The sequence below is a fragment of the Schistocerca cancellata genome, chromosome 2 (genome assembly GCF_023864275.1).
Source record: "Schistocerca cancellata isolate TAMUIC-IGC-003103 chromosome 2, iqSchCanc2.1, whole genome shotgun sequence".
NCBI lineage: Eukaryota > Metazoa > Arthropoda > Insecta > Orthoptera > Acrididae > Schistocerca > Schistocerca cancellata.
In genome coordinates this window covers 935,807,483-935,828,168 of record NC_064627.1, presented here as the reverse complement: position 1 = coordinate 935,828,168, position 20,686 = coordinate 935,807,483, and the positions used below count along the sequence as shown (strand labels likewise).

The window sequence follows — 20,686 nt, the reverse complement described above, 5'->3', positions numbered from 1 at the left end:
ATTTTTTTATCTATCCAAAATCTAAATAGTTTTTTTTTTCTTACTGCCGATTCATGAGGAATCTGCTGCCCATAGTACTTTTGAAGAACAATGCAATATGCAGGCACTTGCAGTTTGTAGCATAGATTGTTCGTAGAAATCGTAGCATACTACATATCATGGGAAAATTAATTTGTTAAGTTTGGAGTTTTTTTGCATCTGTGTTAATAACATTTGTTTCTTAAGCAATATGCACTGTTTAGTTCTTTGTGTCTGCATCACTACATGTATTTTACTGTTCACAGAGCACCCGATTTGCTTATTGTGTGTTTGACATAGAACAATATCTCTATCAGTAACGAAGGTGTCATCTGTTGTAACATAAGCTGACAATTTTGATGCAATGGAAGTTATCATGTGTACAAATAGTAGTGAACTCTTAAGAACTGTCTAGCAAATTTTTCTTGATACACACACACCCTAGTTATGAATTAGTAGAAGTTGCTAGTAAGTGGAAAACAATGGGCTGTTAGTTGTTTGCCTCACTGCCAATCTTGACAGAACACAAAGCTCTTTATGACACACAATAATGCTTTGCTTTTGAGAACTTAAATTTGGATCTTAGAAAGTTACTGTTAATTCCTGACATAGCCAGGATGGAGACAAGCTATCTTAAAGTTTTACATAAAGTTAAAATTTTTTTTAATCAAATCTAGTTTCTGTTGATTATGAAGCCATATTCAGCTCTGGAATAACAACAGAAAATTGCACTAAGGTAAAGTATCAGGAGGAATTACACCAAGCACACTTATATGAGCAAAAGATCAATTACCTACTGATTATAAAAACTTGTAGTGTCTGCACATATGACAAGGATAAGAGACAACATCTGGACACAATGGATGCTCATGTAAGAGAGAAGTCTCAATAAATTAATGGCATATACCATCAATATAAAATATTAGGGATATTTCTTCAATATTTTTCATGATCTTTTGTAAATATATAGTTTGTCTTTTCACTGTATTTTTGAATTTCCTTTTATTCTACTTACTGGTCATGTGATCCATGCCATCTGGACATTTGTGGCTGTGACCACATCACTTCTGCTTCGCCCAGCCCATGACCTTAGATGTGAGGGTACATCTTACTTGTAATGGCATTGCTCATGTTGCAGCCTTGTTAACGTGTTTTTCTATTTAATTATTTCTTGTGTAATATAAAGATATTTATTCTCCATGTTGGTTTGATTTTTGTGGCCGTCCCTGCATCTCTTCTCCTGTGCCCACCCCATAGTCATATATGTCGGACTAGGACACACTCACCTGTGGAGTATTAGTGTTACATTCGTTTTGCAGCCTAGTCTACAGTGTCTTCTATTTAATTATTTATTCTATATCCCTTTCTTTCTTCCCTGATGACATGTAATTGTATCACGTATTGATGGTCAAAATAATATTTTACATATTCACCTGATGTGCATATATTTTTCTTAACTTTTATTTTGTGTTATGATGTTGGCTGGATATTGTTTAATCAATTCTTTTTCCACTGTTAGATGATGTGTTTTATTACTATATTACATGCTCTTATTTATTGTTACTATGTTTACTCATTTACCACTTTTTATTATGCTGCTTTTTCCTTGTGGACCTGTGTGAGCATGCATAGCTGACTAGTTTGCTTACAACTGTGAGTGAATCACACACTACTAGACCCACTAGTATTCCTGTAAATGATTTTGTTGAAAGTTGCTGATGTAAAAAAATTTGTATGCAAAATATTGTGTATCTACACAACTGTTAAGATGGGTTTGTTCTCTACATATTTTTCCTTGGTGTATTGAATATTGTATTAACATCGCTGTTTTTTGCTGTCTTGAATGCCTAATATATATGTCAGTGATATGTGCCATTATTCTATTGAGATCCATCGCTTTCACGAACATCAACTGTGATGCAGATGTCGTGTCTTCGCCTCAGTTTACAAGCAGACACTAGGCATTTTTATAATTGATATGTAACTGATCCATTGCTTGTATTACAACCATTTGTTTAATCCCTTCTGAAATTCTACCACAGTACAATATTCTCTTATTACTCTAGATCTGAAGATGGCTGTATAACCAGCTGAAACTTTGTCATCATTTAATGTTATTCACTTGCAATTCTGACTTTCAAAACAATTTATTAAAAAGTTTTAACTTTATGTTGTTGTTGTTATGGTCTTCAGTCCTGAGACTGGTTTGATGCAGCTCTCCATGCTACTCTATCCTGTGCAAGCTTCTTCATCTCCCAGTACCTACTGCAACCTACATCCTTCTGAATCTGCTTAGTGTATTCATCTCTTGGTCTCCCCCTACGATTTTTACCCTCCACGCTGCCCTCCAATACTAAATTGGTGATCCCTTGATGCCTCAGAACATGTCCTACCAACCGATCCCTTTTTCTGGTCAAGTTGTGCCACAAACTTCTCTTCTCCCCAATCCTATTCAATACTTCCTCATTAGTTATGTGGTCTACCCATCTAATCTTCAGCATTCTTCTGTAGCACCACATTTCGAAAGAAAGAGGAAACTAAAAAAAAAAATCTTCCTTGTGAACTTAAGAGCAACCTGAAGTCAGGGGCGTTCTTTTTCAACGAACAGCAGTATTTTGTTTGTAACTTGCCAACACAAAAAAAAGCCATTGCAGCTTAGACTGCATATGCTGACTCAGTTTCTTTTTTTATGGTGCTTAGGTTTAAAGTTCTAATAGCTGGTTCAAGATTAAGATAAATCATTGTATAAGAGTATTAATTTTCTTGTAAGCACTATGCCACCAAACTCATGTGACAGATTGCCAAGTTCCTCAAACATAGTGAAAGGTGAAAACAAGCCTTGATGTCACAACACAGTTTTAAATGCACATTTCCCCTAAAGTGTCATCTCAAAAAGGTCTGTGGACTATAACTAGCTCATTGAATCTCCTACCAAGTGCCACTACGGGAGTGAGATTTAAGTAGTCCGGTCTTCATCAGTTGTAATTTTCTAATCAAAGTGATTTAATTATGAGTCTGAATGGAAAAAGTATTTATTAATACATAGAAAACAACATGTAAACATTAAGATATATTTATACCTAAAAACAAAGATGATGTGACTTACCAAATGAAAGTGCTGGCAGGTCGACAGACAGACAAACGAACACAAACATACACACAAAATTCAAGCTTTCGCAACAAACTGTTGCCTCATCAGGAAAGAGGGAAGGAGAGGGAAAGACGAAAGGATGTGGGTTTTAAGGGAGAGGGAAAGGAGTCATTCCAGTCCTGGGAGTGGAAAGACTTACCTTAGGGGGAAAAAGGGACGGGTATACACTCGCGCACACACACACATATCCATCCACACATATACAGACACAAGCAGACATATTTACATTGACCTGTCCAATATCTGATGTGCTATACTGTACACGTAAGATTTACTGGACCAAATTAATACAAATATAAATATAATCTTGTCCTCAGTTAACATTCCTTTTGACAGCTACATGTTGCTGATGAACATTGTATCACTGTGTGTCACCTGTTTTTATCTTACTTCATGTAATACTTCAATATATAATTTATTTGCCTAAAGTAGGCCAATTTGCTTTTATAGAAAATGTATAGTCATAAATTTTACCTATAATGTAAATGAAACCAAATTTAAGTTTCTGTATTTCCTATTTTATTTTCTAATTGTGACAAAATATAAAATTATACATCAGTTAAATATTACAATTTATTTTGTTCTTGCTGCTCAGAATATATTTACTATTGAAGAGTTTGTCCATTTTTGCAGAAATGGATAATTACTGATTTTCCAAGTGGATATTTGCTAAGGTTGAAGGACTTGGGGAGTTAAAGGTACTTTTATTTTTTTGTAACCAAGCTGTACATGTAACGCTATGCATTTTTTGCCATATAATTTAAATGGCTGTTACATATCTTTGTTGCTTTCAGTATAAATGGATGACTTTAGATGCAAGCTTAGAGGAACAGTCTCATTCTGCAGCTTCTAAAACACATCCTTACTTCATGTACTCAAATCAGGAAAGAAGTTTACACCAAAAAGGAGTAGCAAATGGTCAAGCTGCAGGTGCAGGATCCACATCTTTCTGGGCACAGGAAAGGTATTCTATAAGATTTGAAGCTACAAAAAGTATTGTTAGTCTCTCCCCCTTTATCAAGTTACATTACGTACAACTTAATTTAATCTAAATATTGGAACTCAAGATGAGACCAGGTATTTCACTGAGAACTTGCGAAAGGATTATACTTACCACAGGTGACAGTTCCTCTTGCAAATTGGGTGAGCTATACTGATTGAGAAACAGGAAACTCGTGATCTTCTATTCCACATCTGTTCAAGTTGCATCTGTCACTCCTTTGTGTTCAAGGCAACACAAATCTTACGAGTCTCTCCGCAGTGCCGTATGATTATTAGCCATGCATGCAGTATGATTGTTCACCTGCCTGGGTTACTTCCCTTTAAGTGGACTCTCCCAACATTCCACTGTTTCGTTTATCTTAGCCAGCGTCAGTAGTATCTAGAATTAAATTTTCACTCTACAGCGGAGTGTGCGCTGATATGAAACTTCCTGGCAGATTAAAACTGTGTGCCGGACTGAGACTCAAACTCGGGACCTTTGCCCCTCGCGGGCAAGTGCTCTACCAACTGAGCTACCCAAGCACGACTCACGCCCCGTCCTCACAGCTTTAATTCCGCCAGTACCTCGTCTCCTACCTTCCAAACTTCACAGAAGCTCTCCTGCAAACCTTTCAGGGGGGAGGGCTCCATTTGCAACATTTAATGTGAAAATTTGTAAGTAAAAATGAATATTCAATAATTAATATCTTTTATTTCACTGAGTTTCATTTCGGCATATTCACTGCAGCATACGGCATGCACAGCTAACATTCATACACAACTGCAGAAAGACTTTTTGAACACCCAGTATTTAGTTACTGCTGTGTTTGTATTTACTAAAATGGTCATAGTGCTCTTTTATGTTTGATGATTTCTTTCTTTTCCTATATTTGTTGCACATCCATTATATTTGGCGTAAGTGCCTGTTACAGTTGTCAATATACAAGGACTGTTAGGAAAGTAAGTTTCATTTGATTGTGAAATGGAAACCACTGTGAAAATCTGATGAAGCTTTGCACAGATGTGTTGGGCAGTGTGTCTAGTATGCCCGTTGATAGCATCATGTTGCTGTTTTCAGTTTTCAGTGTACAGTGAGCCCATAAAGATGCCTAGGAAATAGTGTCTCCTGCCAAGTATGAGGTCCTGGTGAGAGATTTCACTTGATGCCATGCAGCCCACATAACAAAACTCACATGCAGTTCCTTCTTCATTACAATTCTTTGCTGCACCCTGCAGGGGCAATGAAGATCCTCCTGCAGCATTTTCAGTGGGAAGTGTCTGATCACCCACAATATAGCCCATAAATCTCTGCCCCAGAGTTTCATCTCTGCTCACATTAACCGCTGGCTATGAAGACAACATTTGGCACACACAGTGAGCTGTAGACCAGCATAGAGAATTGGCAGAAAGCACAGGCAGCTGCCTGCTAAGATGAGGGGACCAGAAAGTTGGTACAACACTATAACAAATGTCTTAAGAGTGATGAATGTGTAACAAAGTAGTTGGGAGGTGTAGCTAACTGCTGCAAATAAAACACTTTTGATTTTCACAGTGGTTTCCATTTTGCAACCAATGGGAACTTACTTTCTGAACAGCCTTCACATGATTGAAACCAGCTTTTGTTGCATTACATGATATACTGATGATTTGCCAACTTCCGAGTATTTTTGCTTAAAATGCCAAATCATTTTAAAAAAGGCCTTTTCATCATTATTTCAGATTAATTTGAATAGTTGTAATTTTCTTTTTACCCGGAGAAAGATGAACAGTATACTTAAATTTTTTGACAGAAGTATTATGTTTCACCAGAAGATGAGGTTCTTGAAAGCCCATGACTGTCAGCAACAATTATATAATCATATTTCAAAGTAAATAATTGCAGATTCAGAATACAGATTTTCAGAAAATGTGAAGTTATTTTTTTATCACCAGCGGCATATTTTATGTCATCAAATCAAATGCATGCAATTTGAACATTTGATTGTGTGGGATCCAGCAACTGTACAGTATTTGATTACAGGATGTATATACAGTGGGGAAGGAAAAACAAAAACTCTGCAACCGAAGTGGCTGTATATACATCCCGTAATTAAATGTATACAAATTTTTATTTTTCCAGGTGTTTTGGCAGCTATATCCCTCACAAAGAAGCATATTAAATACATCAACATAAAAAGTTTGCCTACATTCTGATAGCTGACATTTTCTGTATACAGTAATTCCTGTTTCTGATACTCTGATCTGCAATTAAAAATAGATTACTTTCAAAGCAGAATATCTTGTCAGTACTATTGGTCTAAGCGTTTCAGAGTTATCTCATTCCTTGATCAATAAACCAATTCATCATGTCAGCCTTCATGCAATACAGACACTACAAACCCACATCTACAAATTCAAGAGCATTCTTCAGTTTATATTTCACTGTAGTTGGCTTAGAAACAACTCACAAGTTTTCTTGCAGGACTATGACTTTCTAGAGCCATGTTCTTCGAATAATAAGTATTTCATAGTGGTCAGAATGCTGTCTCTCAGCTCAGGTAGCAATATTAGGCAAGCAATTCAGTGACAATAAAGCTATGCTTAGCCCAGAATGCAGAGAACATGTCTGTAGTTGTCAAAGGTTTAAAAGTAGATGCTTCGAGGATTCTTTGTTGGTACTTCCACATTTAACACTTTATTCAGAACCTGACTGCTACTACCTTTACTGTAAAATTAGTCTGAACTAATTCATAGAAATGTATTTATTTCATCTGACTTCATTCTGTGATGTTTTTTCATATTCTGAAGTCAGTCACAGTCCATATATGTAGGATATTCCAACTCAAAAGCTGATGTGGTAATATGTTATATTCAGCTGTAACTCCTTTATCAATGCACAATGGAAAGTCTAAATGTTCTTCCGTAATTACTTTGTAGCAAAGTTGATTATTCCATGGGATTTATTGAATTCAAATAAACAAATATACTACTATAACTCTTAAATCTGAACATCAGCTCTCAAGATTTGATGCCAAAGTTATTAATATGTTGTTTGGAATTTGGTTGAACAAAGCATGCAAATAAGTTAATCAAAAACTCAGTTTTGCCTGTTTTACACTCAGAAATTCCTCTTACTGTGTAGATTTGCAGACCAGATTGCTCATATACTTTGCATTCTTTCAGTCGATTCTCTCCTGTCTCCTGGAACACTGCAGCTAATGTGAAAAAAAATGGTTGTTCTACAGAAGTGTGCAATAAAAATATTGTGAAAATTGATAATAGAACGTATTGCATAAACCACTTCAGGAACCTGTGGATTCTTGCAATTACATCTCAGTACAAAAACCCTAATGTTATTTGTGGTTAATACGATAACATGATAGAATTTAGGATGAATTCAGCAGCAATTCAACACTGAAGTGCAAGAAGTAGAAATCATTCCCAAATAGACTATGAAACCCTCTCTATGGTACAGAATGGAGTTCTGTATTCCGGTGCAAAATTCTGCAGCAGGTTGTCAAGAGAACACCAGGAAGGAAACTGAAAATCTCCCAATATTTAAACACACAGTAAAAGAATACCTCTTTATCCACTCCTACTATGTATCTGAATACTTGGACACAGGAATGTAAATTCTGCCCAACACTACTAATATTTGTATCAAGTAGATCCTGATTTTGTCAGTATATAAACACGTAATAGTGATCTGCATGAAGTTAAAATTGTTTTGTTTGAAGTTTCAGATAATTAAGGCAACTGAGTAGTGTAATAGTAGTAGTAGTAGTAGGAGGAGGAGGAGGAGGAGGAGGAGGAGCAGCAGCAGCAGCACCAGTACCTGTACCTTTTTTCAATGTAGTAGTTTTTCATATATAAACTCTTAAAGAAGCATGTCTGTAATCATCACTTTGAGTATTTAAGCATTAATTATAATTTGTTGTTAGTATATTTTACATAACTGGCAAGCAGTGGTTACTTCTGTCTGTTAGTGTTTAACCTGAGCCATTCCACATCCCTGAAGGCTCACCTTCTTGATGAGAGTAACAGGATGTGATGAGTGGATGAAAGCAGAGTGAACACCATTAGTAACCTGACCTGAACAGAAACATAAGGCATAAATGGCAGGGGAGGTAGAGGGTGTGGTGGGAGAGGGAGGGGGTGGGAGGGAAAAAAAGCATTAACTACAATAAGGAAGGCGACCAGTAATCGATGGTATTCAGGAGGGAGATACTTTTGATAATAGTATGTCAATGCCTGTTTTATTCTCTACTTAGCTTTGTATTTTTAGCTAAATGGCATGTGCAATCAAAACTGATGTTTCTGTCACCATTACAATCATCATTTTGGACAACAACATTACAACATCATGCACTATAGAAACATACATATAACAATATGAAATAGAATAGACTGTTACTCACCACATAGAGAGGATGTTGAGAAGCAGATATGCACACTGGAAGAAGACTTAGATATTAACACCTATAAGTGAAATGCCTTCTTCACATGCAGAAAAATACACACATGCATTCATGCACATACGGCTGTCACACTTGAGCCACTCTTGTCTCCGAGTGCTAAGGCCCAACTACATTTAGCAGGCTTATTATTTCATTATCCTGTGGATTGTCTGAATCTTATCCATTATTGAAAGACTTCTTGTAGTTCCTTTCTTAATCAATTATGTAGCTGTTTCTCCAGTGCTCTGTATTTCTTTAGAGGCATTTGCCCTGGAAAAAGCCAAAATGATGTCCTCCATCATAAAAAACTCCTTCACTGTGATCTCTCAGATTTTCTCAGTGCGACTGATTGATGGTTTGCATTTGACTGATTGACAGTTTGCATTCACTTGTTCACCCAAAGTATTGACTCCAAATTTCTGCCCAATATTACAATTGAGCAGTAGTCTGCTACAGGTGCTGCAAGCTGTGTTGTTATGCCTGCTCATTGCTTGGACTCTTATACATAACAACATACGTCATAGAACTATAAAAAGACAATTAGGTCACTTGTTGATATAACCAGCAGAAAAACATAATCAACAGCTTGTCTGAACACCTAAAAGCACACCACTAACTCTTACATTCTCATCACAAAGAAATATAGGCTGATTGAGAGAAATATTGTTACTAGTCTTAGCTCTGATACCACATAATAAGAAATTGGTTAACAGTTTAGGAGAAGAATCCAAACCATCAGAAACACAATAAATTAATATTTCCATGAGATAAAAACAAACATGGAGACCTATTTAATATTTATGTAAACATGGAATACTCCAGAATATGTAAATATTGGAAACATAAATAGTTTTGAGAATCTTTCAGAAATGATAAACACTGCATTCTTGTTGGTGAAGTTATTTGATCAAGCAACCACAGCACACTATCCACCAACCACTAATTGGTACTTCACAAGACATCCAGCACAGCTTGCAGTATTGCTCCCTCTCCTAAAGAAACAACAACTCCGTTTCAGAGATTCTCATTGCCGCTGACTATTGCAATCTTGATCTAGAATTTGTCAGGGATCCTATGGTTGCATTGTCACATCCTGTCCACAGTGATGAGCATCAAAAGTAGTACCTCTCGTAGAAGATTTGCAGTCATCAAATGGGTAGTATGGCTTCACACAGAGGACATGGACAACCTCTTTGTGCTTTTGTTTTCTTGATGAAGGGTCATAATTCTTGATCCCTTATGTGACACTCAACAAGCGAAGATACTGCCCAAGGTACCTCCTTAGTAATTTTTGCGGTAGTCTCACTTTCTGCACAAGTGTAAAAATCTTACCAAGTCTTGCGGGCTGCATCTGACTGGCCGGTTCTATACACTATAGCACTCTTGGTCATTCTCCTGGGTGTCCAGGATCCACATGCTAGCCAGCTGTCTTTCTGCTCCTGCCCTAGTGGTGTGGTGTTCCACATAGTCATGCTGAGTATAATCAAATTGAAACAGAAATAGTGTATACAATGTCTTGCTTTGCTGTGTTGTAATCAAATGTCACGATTGGTAGTACTGTATCCTCATCTCTCTGTCTGATATCAATTGTGCATCGAGGTGATATCTGACAATGAATTTTTAAAGCATTCTGTGATGCTGTGTGTCTATGGGTGTTAGGCAGTTTTCATCATGTGGACGATGTCAAAATGTGGAATTACCCCTGACACTAGCCTCAACTGGAAAAGTTTTCTGTGGCCAGAAATCATCAGTTGGGGTGCTTCTATATAATGTCTTCTGCCAGAAACTATGCAATCAGCAATTGGCACAACTTTGGCAACAGCATAGTGGGTGAGGTAGTACATTCTATTATCTACTGATTCCTGTTTATTGGCTTCGGGAAACTCCCCAAGAGATTAATTCCAGTCTGGTTTAATGCTGCCACTGCTGCTGAAATTGGTAAATTGGTATCAAATGCTGTGGAGGTAGTTGCAACATGTGCTTCTGTCACTAGTTTTCCTTATAATGGTTTACATAGTATCTACCAGATCAGCAGACACCTTCTCCACTAATACCTGCACCTGATTTTGTCTACAGTCAGTACAAGTACCAGGTGACCAGACGTTGGAAGGTCATGAAAATACTACAAGATAGCTGGCTGTATACGAGCTAGGATGATGAGCTATCACTTCTGCACCATTGAGTCATAGTTCCTCTTACACAGTGTTCTCTTTAATAATTGAAACTGTCAGAGTACCCAGTGTTGCCTGGGTATGTATGCATTACAATTCTATTATTGTATCTCCTCCTCCCCCCTCTCTCTTCCATCTCCTGTGCCCTCCTCTCAGTCTATCTCCTCCCGTCACACTCTGTCCACTTCCACCACCCACCACTCTCTGTCTATCTCCTTCTGCCCCCTCTGTCTGTCCATCTGCTACTCCACTTTCCTATGTCCATCTTGTTGTGATCCAATGAAACTACTTTTGTCTGACCAATACTGTGGGTTCTTTGATTTCTATGGGAGAAAGCTCATCAAACTAGAACACATGAAATATTAGGTCACTTTAGTACATAAATGAATAAAAGATTTACTTAATTGTGACGCAATTCTTTGCAAAGGATTGCTTGAGAATTTACAACTGTTGTTTACAATGAAAGCATCACTTGATGCACAGATTAACAAACTGTTCTCTTGCTGTAGAAAATGCTACATTTATGAAAGAACATTTCATCAGAAACTTTTAACTGTCACTGTCCTACACGATTATGCTGACAGCCATAGCTGAGGTCACAAACTGCACAGAGTTCTTACATGCCTGACCTCAACATGATGGCACTGCTGTGCTGTGAGGGGAGGTCTTCAGGAGCACCTCCCATACGTCGTTGCGGATAGCGGCAAGGCCTCACTTACATCTGTGGTATTGATTCGCATAGCTGATTTTGTTGTGCCACTGCAATCTTTGGACAGTACCACACATCTGCTCCTCCATACTCGTCTGTCCATCTACTTCTTCTCTTCTCTTGGCCTGTCTCCTCCTACTCCCTCTTTTCTTCCACCTCCTCCCCTTTCTCTCTGTCCACCTCCTCTTATCTTTCTCTGTCCATTTTCTCACCTTTCTCTGTCCATTTTCTCCTTCCTGTCTTTCTGTCCTTTTTTTCCCCCTCCATCCTCTCTTGTTCCCATCTTCTCTGCCCCCTTTCTGCCCATCTCCTCCTCTTTCCTTCCTCTTTCTATCTCGCCCCCCCCCCCCTTCTCTCTCTGTTCACTGCCTCCTCTTCCCTTTGTCCATTTCCCCTTGTCTTTGTCCATCTCCTCCTCCATCTGTGTCCATGTCCTCCTTTCCCCTTCCTACCTGTCCAAGTCTTCCTCCCCCCTTCTCTCTCTCTCTCTCTCTCCATATTATCACCTCCATTCCAATAGCATATTACTGTTTCTTAACCCCCCCCCCCCCCCCCCCCCCCCCCACAGAATTTCTTTCCATATATTATGTGTACCAAGTTTGGTTCAAATCGATACAGAAGTTTAGGAGGAGTTTTTTACCTGCAGCTTTGCCACATATGCACATCACATATATTTCAGATATATTTAATATATGTCACACATACTTGTACACATACTTCACATTTATCTCTATCAAATTTTGCACTGTAGTTTTGCTTTCACACAGGTCAATTTTTTGATGTTGTATCTCCTGAACTAGGTGTCGTACAATGATGTAATTTTGCAGGTACATTCAGCAGCATATGTGGGTACTCTCTGCAAAATGTCATGAATACAATTAGTTTTAATGAAGTAATTAAAACATCCTGTCTGATGCAGTTTTACTGCATGAGGAGCGAAAATGTAGTAGGCAATAAACTTAATCCATTTCATCATTTTGTGGGTGTTGTTAGCGAGAAAATTCGTGGAGGTGTGAAATTATGTGTAAAGTATCTTGCAAGTCATTAAGTGCTCTCATTCTCAAATACTGGGTGACTAAAGTCCAGGTAGTCACACATTATGGATCACGTTTTATAGATGACACTTCCTTTTCACCCCATAGATGACACTTCCTTTTCACCCCATATCCACCTCATTGATAGTTAAGTGGTTCTTATACTCATTCTTTCCAGCAGTCGGCAATGCCTGTATAAGACAACAAGTGTGTGGGGCAGTTGTTCGATCAGTTACTGCTGCTACAACAGGTTATCAAGATTTAAGTGAGTTTGAACATGGTGTTATACGAGGGTTGTTTTTTAGGTAAGGGCCGTTTTTATTTTTAAAAAAAGATACAAATACTTTTGTAAAAAAACTTTTATTTTCTGATTCTACACACTTTTACCTATTTTTCTACATAGTTGCCTTGTTTATTTAAGCACTTGTCATACCGTACAACTAAGTTTTTAATTCCCTCTTCAAAGAATTCGGCCGCCTGCTCCGACAGGCAAGAGTTCACGGCCGCTTTCACTTCATCGTCGTCATTGAAGCGCTGCCCGCCAAGATGGTGTTTCAGGTACCGGAAAAGGTGAAAATCGCTAGGAGCAAGGTCGGGGCTGTATGGTGCATGGTCCAAAACTTCCCTGCCAAAAGAATCAATCAAACCCTGAGTCTTTTGAGAGGTGTGAGGCCTAGCGTTATTGTGCAGGAGCAAAACTCCTTTTGTCAGCATGCCGCGCCTTTTGTTTTGAATTGCTCTGCGGAGCTTCTTTAGAGTTGCACAGTAGGCATCTGAGTTGATTGTCATTCCTCGCGGCATAAAGTCCACTAGCAAAACACCGCGCCGGTCCCAGAACACAGTTGCCATAATCTTGCGCTTTGACAGCGTCTGTTTGGCTTTGACCTTGACGGGTGAGGTTGTGTGTCGCCATTCCATCGATTGTCGCTTGCTTTTGGGAGTGATATGGGATACCCATGTTTCATCTCCAGTGACAATTTGACTCAACATGTCATCCCCTTCTTCCTCGTAACGAATCAAAAAGTCCAATGAAGTGGCAAATCTCTTCCCTTTGTGGTCCTCTGTGCGGAGTCTGGGTACCCACCGAGAACACAGTTTCTTAAAGTTTAGGTTTTCAGACACAATTTTGTACAAAACCAATCTTGAAACTTGTGGAAATTCAAAAGAAAGATTGGAAATTGTGAGTCTTCTGTCCTCACGAATCTTTTTTTCGACTGCAGCCACCAAATCATCAGTGATCACAGAGGGCCGGCCTGAGCGTTCTTCGTCATGGACGTTTTGACGGCCATTTTTAAACACTCTAACCCATTGACGCACTTTACCTTCACTCATTGCATTCAAGCCATAAACTTCTGTTAACTGACAATGAATTTCTGCAGCTGATAGGCTTCTCGCGGTCAAAAAACATATCACTGACCGTATCTCACACGCGGCGGGCGATTCAATAATCGTAAACATTATAAAGTAGCACAGCGATGCTTACATGTCAGCTACAGAACTGCAACTTGCATCAGTGTGAACGTGAAGGATGCCGGCAAGTGGCACGGTGGCTTGTTGCGGCGTCCGCGTGAACTACGGGACTATACGCGCGAACGGCCCTTACTTAAAAAACAACCCTCGTAGTTGGTGCTTGTGTGATAGGACACAGCATGTCCGAGGTAGCGATGAAACGGGGAATTTTGCCGTACGACCGTTTCACGAGTATACTTGACTATCAGGCGTACAGTAAAACATCAAATTTCCAACATCATTGCGGCTGGGAAAAGCTCCTGCAAGAACGGGACCAATGATGACTGAAGAGAATCATTCAACATGACTGAAGTGCAACCCTCCCACAAATTGCTGCAGATTTCAGTGCTAGGCCATCAACAAGTGTCAGCATGAGAACCATCCAACAAAATGTCATTGATATGGGCTTTAGGAGCCAAAGGCCCACTCATGTACGTTTGACGACTGCACGACACAAAGCTTTACACCTCGCCTTGGCCCATCAACCCTGAAATTGGACTGTGATGACTGTAGGGTTGCCACAAGTTCTAGAAATCGAGGAATATTAGGGAATTTCAAACATGTCAGGGAAATATCAGGGGGAAAATCTCATTTTTGTCTAAGTAGATGAAATGGTTTGTTTACTGAGATGTCATGCATCGTCAATGGCTGGGTTCAGCTGAGTACGTGCGCTGCTTTCCTACTCCCTCATTCCTACTGCTTCTCCCCTTCCTACCATTCCTCTCAGCTTGCAGTCAGTGCTGCCACCACTTCTTGCCACTAGCCTAGCAGCTGCCAACGAGTGGCAGGGAGGCGTGATGAATGGTTTGTTTGGATCTGATTCTCAGATTGTTGACACAGTGTCTGGAGATGGCGGTCATGTGTCCAGGAGTTGTGTCTGAGTGATTTTGTGTGCTCTCGTTTTCTGACAAAGGCTATGGCCGAAAATTTATTTCTGAGAGTGTGATTGTCTTTTCTACATGCCTGTCTGCAGCTCATCAATCACCTTTACTGTGAATTGCTACCTATCCCCATTAGTATTGATTCCCAGAGTATTTGCACAAGTTATCTGTTGCATGGATTGATCACCGCAGTTCTCATTTCATCAACATCGTGTCTGTGACACATGAATAGCTGGCCACACAAGTGGATTTCTGCAATGGGTCAAAACTGCAGGCTATTTCTGCTGGTATCTCTAACAGATCGTCCTATCGATCTGAAGCCCATTGTTTCCCACTTATGTGCAGTCCCTGGCAATCGAATCTAGTCTCACCGATCTGCCCGCAGACTACGTCTGTCTGTGTGGTGTAATGTGGCAGATTTTCATCATTTATTCAAGGGCCCAGAACTGTTGTGCTCCTCGGCAGGCCAGAGGCTAAGGGGATGGATTTCAGCAACTGCAACTGTCTTACCACAAGAACATTTTACAGTGCAGCATTTTATAGACTTTTTTTTATTGTAGTGCATTTTGGCACTTCAAAAGTAGTTTATATATTAGAAAGTATGGATGATAAGAAGAAAAAAATTGTGGCAGTCGCTGGCAGCTGATATGGGAATCCTGATATGTTTCAATATGACCCTGACAGGTGACACATACGTAAGCATCCTGTCTGATCACCTCCATCCATTGTGCATTCCCACGGACTTGAGCAATTCCAGCAGGACAATGTGACTCCGTGCACATCCAGAATTGCTACAGAGTGGCTCCAGGAACCCTCTTCTGATTTCAAACTCTTCCACTGGCCACCAAACTCCCCAGACATGAAAATTATTGAGCATATCTGGGATGCCTTGCAGTGTGCTGTTCAAAAGAGATCTCCATTCCCTCGTACTCTTATGGATTTTTAGACAGCCTGCAGGATTCATGGTGTCAATTCGCTCCACCACTACTTCAGACATTAATCGAGTCCAGGCCACGTCATGTTTCGGCACTTCTGCACGGTCGCGGGGGCGCTACATGATATTAGGCAGGTGTACCAGTTTCTTTGGCTCTTCAGTGTATGTACCAAGTTTGACTGAAATCAATCTTGTGGTTTAGGAGGAGAAGTGGAATACACATACGCACATTTTTATAATGTATAGGATTCACCTTTTTTTGCTTCATCCTCCTTCAAAGTCTCTGTGGTTTTAAGAAGTGCTGGATTTTTCTCTCTGTTCAGCGGCAGTGTCATTTCATGCACTGATGACAGAGATTTTGTACAGGCTGCTGTGTTCTACCAAAGGATTCCTTGAAAGACAATTGGCATTTTTGTGTTTGTGTCCATTTTTGTGTACAAGTGTGACAACATGCACCGGAAGTCTCAGTTCCCACATTGCCAGTCGACCCAATGGATCTTTCTGGCTAGTCAGTCAACATAGAGAATGATGTCACAGAGGTGAATGGTTGGCCAAGTAAATACAGCATGAACTTGTTGATGGCCCAAATAATTGCAATACAGTCTTTCTCAGTTGTCCAAAATATGCTCGTAGATGGCTGGAGCATTAGATAGTCCTAACGGACATTTTTGTGATTTGGTTCCGTCACTGGTAGTCAATGCAAAAATGCCATCCTTTTTCTTCACAAGCAGCAAGGGAGAGAACCGAGGATCCTCCTGAATTGTGCAGTGTTCAGCTGTTGAACACTGTATGAAAAGTGGCTGGTTGGTGAATAATCGCTACTGTTGATATGGTGTTTTACTATGGACCACTTCGTCTGACTTTTTTCCACTCTGAATATGAAAGCAAAAGGAAATTGGTGCAGAATGGTTAACACTTGCTGATGTTCCCCAGTCAGGCCAGATCCTATGGGCAGTTTGATAGTATGTTCCTCCCTTGCATTGTTGGTAGTGGTAGCAGAGCATGATTCTTCATTCATGGCATTAAACTATTTTTGCTGGACTGGTTTGGCTGTCGCTGTGCACATACATTCAGGAGTGAGTTGTGGCTGTTCATGATAGTTAGTGATTTAAAGTTCCCCTTATCACCTATAATCTTCTGCTCATTACTGACATCTAAATTTCTTTTGTGAGCTTGAGTAACTTCTTGCAGCCAACAAAGCTTTGCAACGTAACTGAATATCTAGATTGATGACTGAAACTCATCTTGTTAATGGCAGCAGAATAACAATGTCTGCTACAATAAAGAAGCATCCACAGCGGTCTGCTATGTGTGCTTGTCGAAATAGCTTCATCAGTCTGGAGCTCTGATCTTTCACAGTCTGTGACTGCTTCTGATGCCTGCAAGAAGCCCAAGAATAACACCATGACTACATTTTGTTAAAATGACAAAGTCAAAGAGCTGCGTCCTGCCGTGGATACTTATTCTTGCAATACCTGTTCCTGTCTGTGGGACATGTTTCCCATGTGTAACAGTACAATCACTTTCATATCGTGGAACATAGTCTACTTTAGCTGCATTACAGGGAAAGAAGTGTTTGTCTTACCATCTTAGTTTTACTGAATTCATTGGCTATGCAGCCAGCTTATACCTCTGTACTATGGGAATGGCTGCAACAGGTTTATCAGTGACCTTGTCCAGGGTAAAATTTTGGTTTTCACCGCTCAGGTTGACTATAATTGCCTATGGTTGATTGGCAGAAATAGGACTGTTGTGATGGCCAACATCTTGTCATGTAAAAGTTGTCAAACACTCGTCGTCTTTCTTTGCACTCAGAGACAACATTTTCAGGGCATACAGGCATGCGCAGTAGAAATAAACTAATGTATCGTCCTCCATGCTCAAAATGTCTGCCATCTGTTAGGGGCTTTATACTTGGCAGAGGAGTTGGTTGTAACTGTGTTGGTTGGATACTGGATTTTTGTTTGACAGTTGTGACATTTCCATTATTCATGGCATGTTCAACTGGGGGCTGATATTGGTGCTAAAGATTGGTACACCCCCTACTTCCTCAAGTACAAGGTCAACATTCCTGGCTGCTATCTCTTGTGTACTTTTCCTGAGATTTCTGACTGCCATAAACTGCTGTATCTCTTCCCATACTGTCTGGCTTATGACGAAATGAAGATCATGGTTACCTTCCACAGCTGCCATATGGATTACATTTGAGAGTTGGTTATACCTTCTTTGAATCTTTTCTGATGTATTTCCTTGATGTTCTGGCACCACTTGATGACTTCTGCTGTGTTGTGACATCTTTCACAGGAAGAGATTGGTACATATCTTGCATCAAACTGAGTGAGGTGGCACAATGATTAGCACGCTCAACTCACATTCTCAAGGACAGTGGCTCAAATTCACAATCTGTGATTTTCGTAAATCAATTCTGTGATTTTCCTATTCGTGAAACAGTCTGAGCTTGTCGACAGGAGGTTAAATCTGAATCTTTCTTCCTTCCTTCTTCCTTTCATCAAATGTGAGATTTTGTTATCTTCTCTCGTATTGAAATTCTCAATGTTGCAAATGGCTACAACATTCTGATTGTGTGACTGTCACTTCCCCATGACACAAGGGCCTGTTCTTCAATTGTTGTTCTACTAAGCGGATCTGCTGTAGATTGACACACAGTGTTTTCTTCATTTCTGCTTAGAATTTGCCCCAGCATTTTAGCATCTCTTCATTGTTCTTGAACCACTGCCGGGCTGTGCCATCCAAGTAAAAGTATACATTTTGTCATCTCACCTGTTGTATTTGGCAACTAAGTCAAATCCTTTCAGCATTTAATTGGGTCCTGACCTGCATCTCTGGAGAATAGTGATGGATGCCTGATGCAGACTATCTGCTGGCTTGGTATTCATTGGTCTACTGAATATAGAGACCCTATTGAATGATGCAGTGCTTGTATTCTGGTTCTTATTGATGTAGGCAACAGCTTTTATGTTGCCTAATGGCAGCTGTGATGATGTACATCTCTTGAAGTACTGCGCGTCTCCGCCAAACAGTGTCTTGTCATAACCCAATCAATTCCAAATCTGAAAGGAGGATCATCAGTACATACCTACCTCTGGAAGCATGTTTTAGAGACATCAGTATACAGCCGGACCAGAAATGAACTCCTGGGCAGAGAGTATTGCTATTTATACAAACATAGATCATATGTTACAAACATATGACATTTCAAGAACCTTCCAAAACTGATAAATACTAAAAGACAAATATTTGTAGGTGGTCGGATTATAACTGATGATTTACAGCACAACAACCAGCGATGCTAACCACCACTCTACAAGGCACACAGCACAGCCCACAGCAATATTATGTAATATTTATACCTGATTTACAATAATGAACAGTTTGACACTGAAAACATTTTTTAAAGTTTATGAATATTAAAGAATTACTTTGTTGCAGCTGTGGATCATCTTGCTTACCGCACCAGTTGAATGTAGAACTGAAGCAACATATGTACTGTGAGACAAAAATTCAGGAACTAACAGAAGAGCTTAATAAGATGCACTTGGAAATAAAAAAAGTTAGAGGAAAGAGACAGATATAAAAAGGAACTGCAGGAAATGAAAGCTGACTATAACAACCATATTCTACTGAATGTTGACACTGTTCATGCTATTAATGAAGCTTTTGACAAGCTCACAACTTATTTGAAACGTGGGAGAAATGGAGAGGTAAGTATTCATTTGAGAAGTAGAACTCACACCCAATGCTTTAAGAAATCTTCCACTGTTCATCCTACTCGAATATGAAAAGTTCATTTTTGAAAGAATTGTGATTATCAGTAAGTTATCATATTGAATTGTTGCCTGTTTTTAATTACTAATATAATATGACAGAATTCTCAAAACCTTCACAATGTGGCTGTATAGATGTACTTGTGTTCTAAAATAAATTGTTATGAAGCTAAATAAGGTCCTAGTTTTCTTCTGATTTAATGAAGAATATTTTGTAAGTAATTCCTAGTATTTCTACACAGAGTGAAAACACGTGAATAAAATCAGGAGGGGAATACAGAAAAACATTAGTGTGGAAAATGTTAAGAAGATAATAAAGAAGAGGTGTGAAAAATGATTTACTTATGTATAAAAGTACTAAATACTAATTGGTAAGAGAAGAGGAAAAGAACAGAACACTAATTGTGGAAATTTTGATACTGTTCTAATTAGACATACGTTTATTTTTTATTGTTTGCTGTAATATTGCACCATTTTTATGTTTGTTTCAACTGATCAGCTTATGTCTTTCTTGCTTCATAAGAAAGGTAGTAATCAGTAATTGTAATTTTCTTCATTTTACCTCACACAGAACATCCATACTTTTCATTTACCATTCTTTTTTTGTTGCTGACTAAAATGTACTTTGGTGTCACATATGTACGAGCTAAATGCAAGTGTAATGTATCCAATAATTAGTTCAGCTTACTGCTTTGTAGAGGATTAAAAATTAATGCAGAGGCTGATACAAAATTGTTTGTTCATAAGGTATATTCCTTTTCATGTTTTATAATCTTCTAATATTTTATACATATAAGTCCTCATGTGTTAACTTCTTAAGCTAGTTTTACTTGTATGAATACCTGATACCGCGCTGTCTTACACTAGAAGTGCTGTATCTGCGGTAGCAGAGCTAAAACATGAATGACATTCATCAATCTGTTTTTATTGGGAAAAACCAATAAACAAGAACATGCTTGATGTCATCAAAGTAGTTGAAACAAAACACAATCTAAGCAAAAAACAAAACACAGATCCCACATCGGATCTTATAACAGAAGAATAACAAAATAAAACATTTTCCTCACATCAGATGAA

At 39.0% G+C, this 20,686-nt stretch overlaps 1 protein-coding gene across 3 annotated transcripts in view; it reads left to right on the top strand.

The window, feature by feature from the left end:
• Nucleotides 1–20,359, top strand: part of LOC126162903 (centrosomal protein of 78 kDa-like) — a 119,714-nt gene extending 99,355 nt beyond the window's left edge. The window contains exons 7-9 of one of the 3 annotated variants that reach the window (XM_049919711.1): nucleotides 3,964–4,133; nucleotides 19,275–19,546; nucleotides 19,852–20,359. In XM_049919711.1, the coding sequence (XP_049775668.1) occupies nucleotides 3,964–4,133; nucleotides 19,275–19,419 (315 nt within the window). In that variant the 3' untranslated portion in view covers nucleotides 19,420–19,546; nucleotides 19,852–20,359. Of the gene's footprint in view, nucleotides 1–3,802; nucleotides 3,868–3,963; nucleotides 4,134–19,274; nucleotides 19,547–19,851 lie in introns of those variants that run through there. The other 2 variants (XM_049919712.1, XM_049919714.1) reach the window with 2 other exon arrangements.
• The last annotated feature ends 327 nt before the right edge of the window (nucleotides 20,360–20,686 follow it).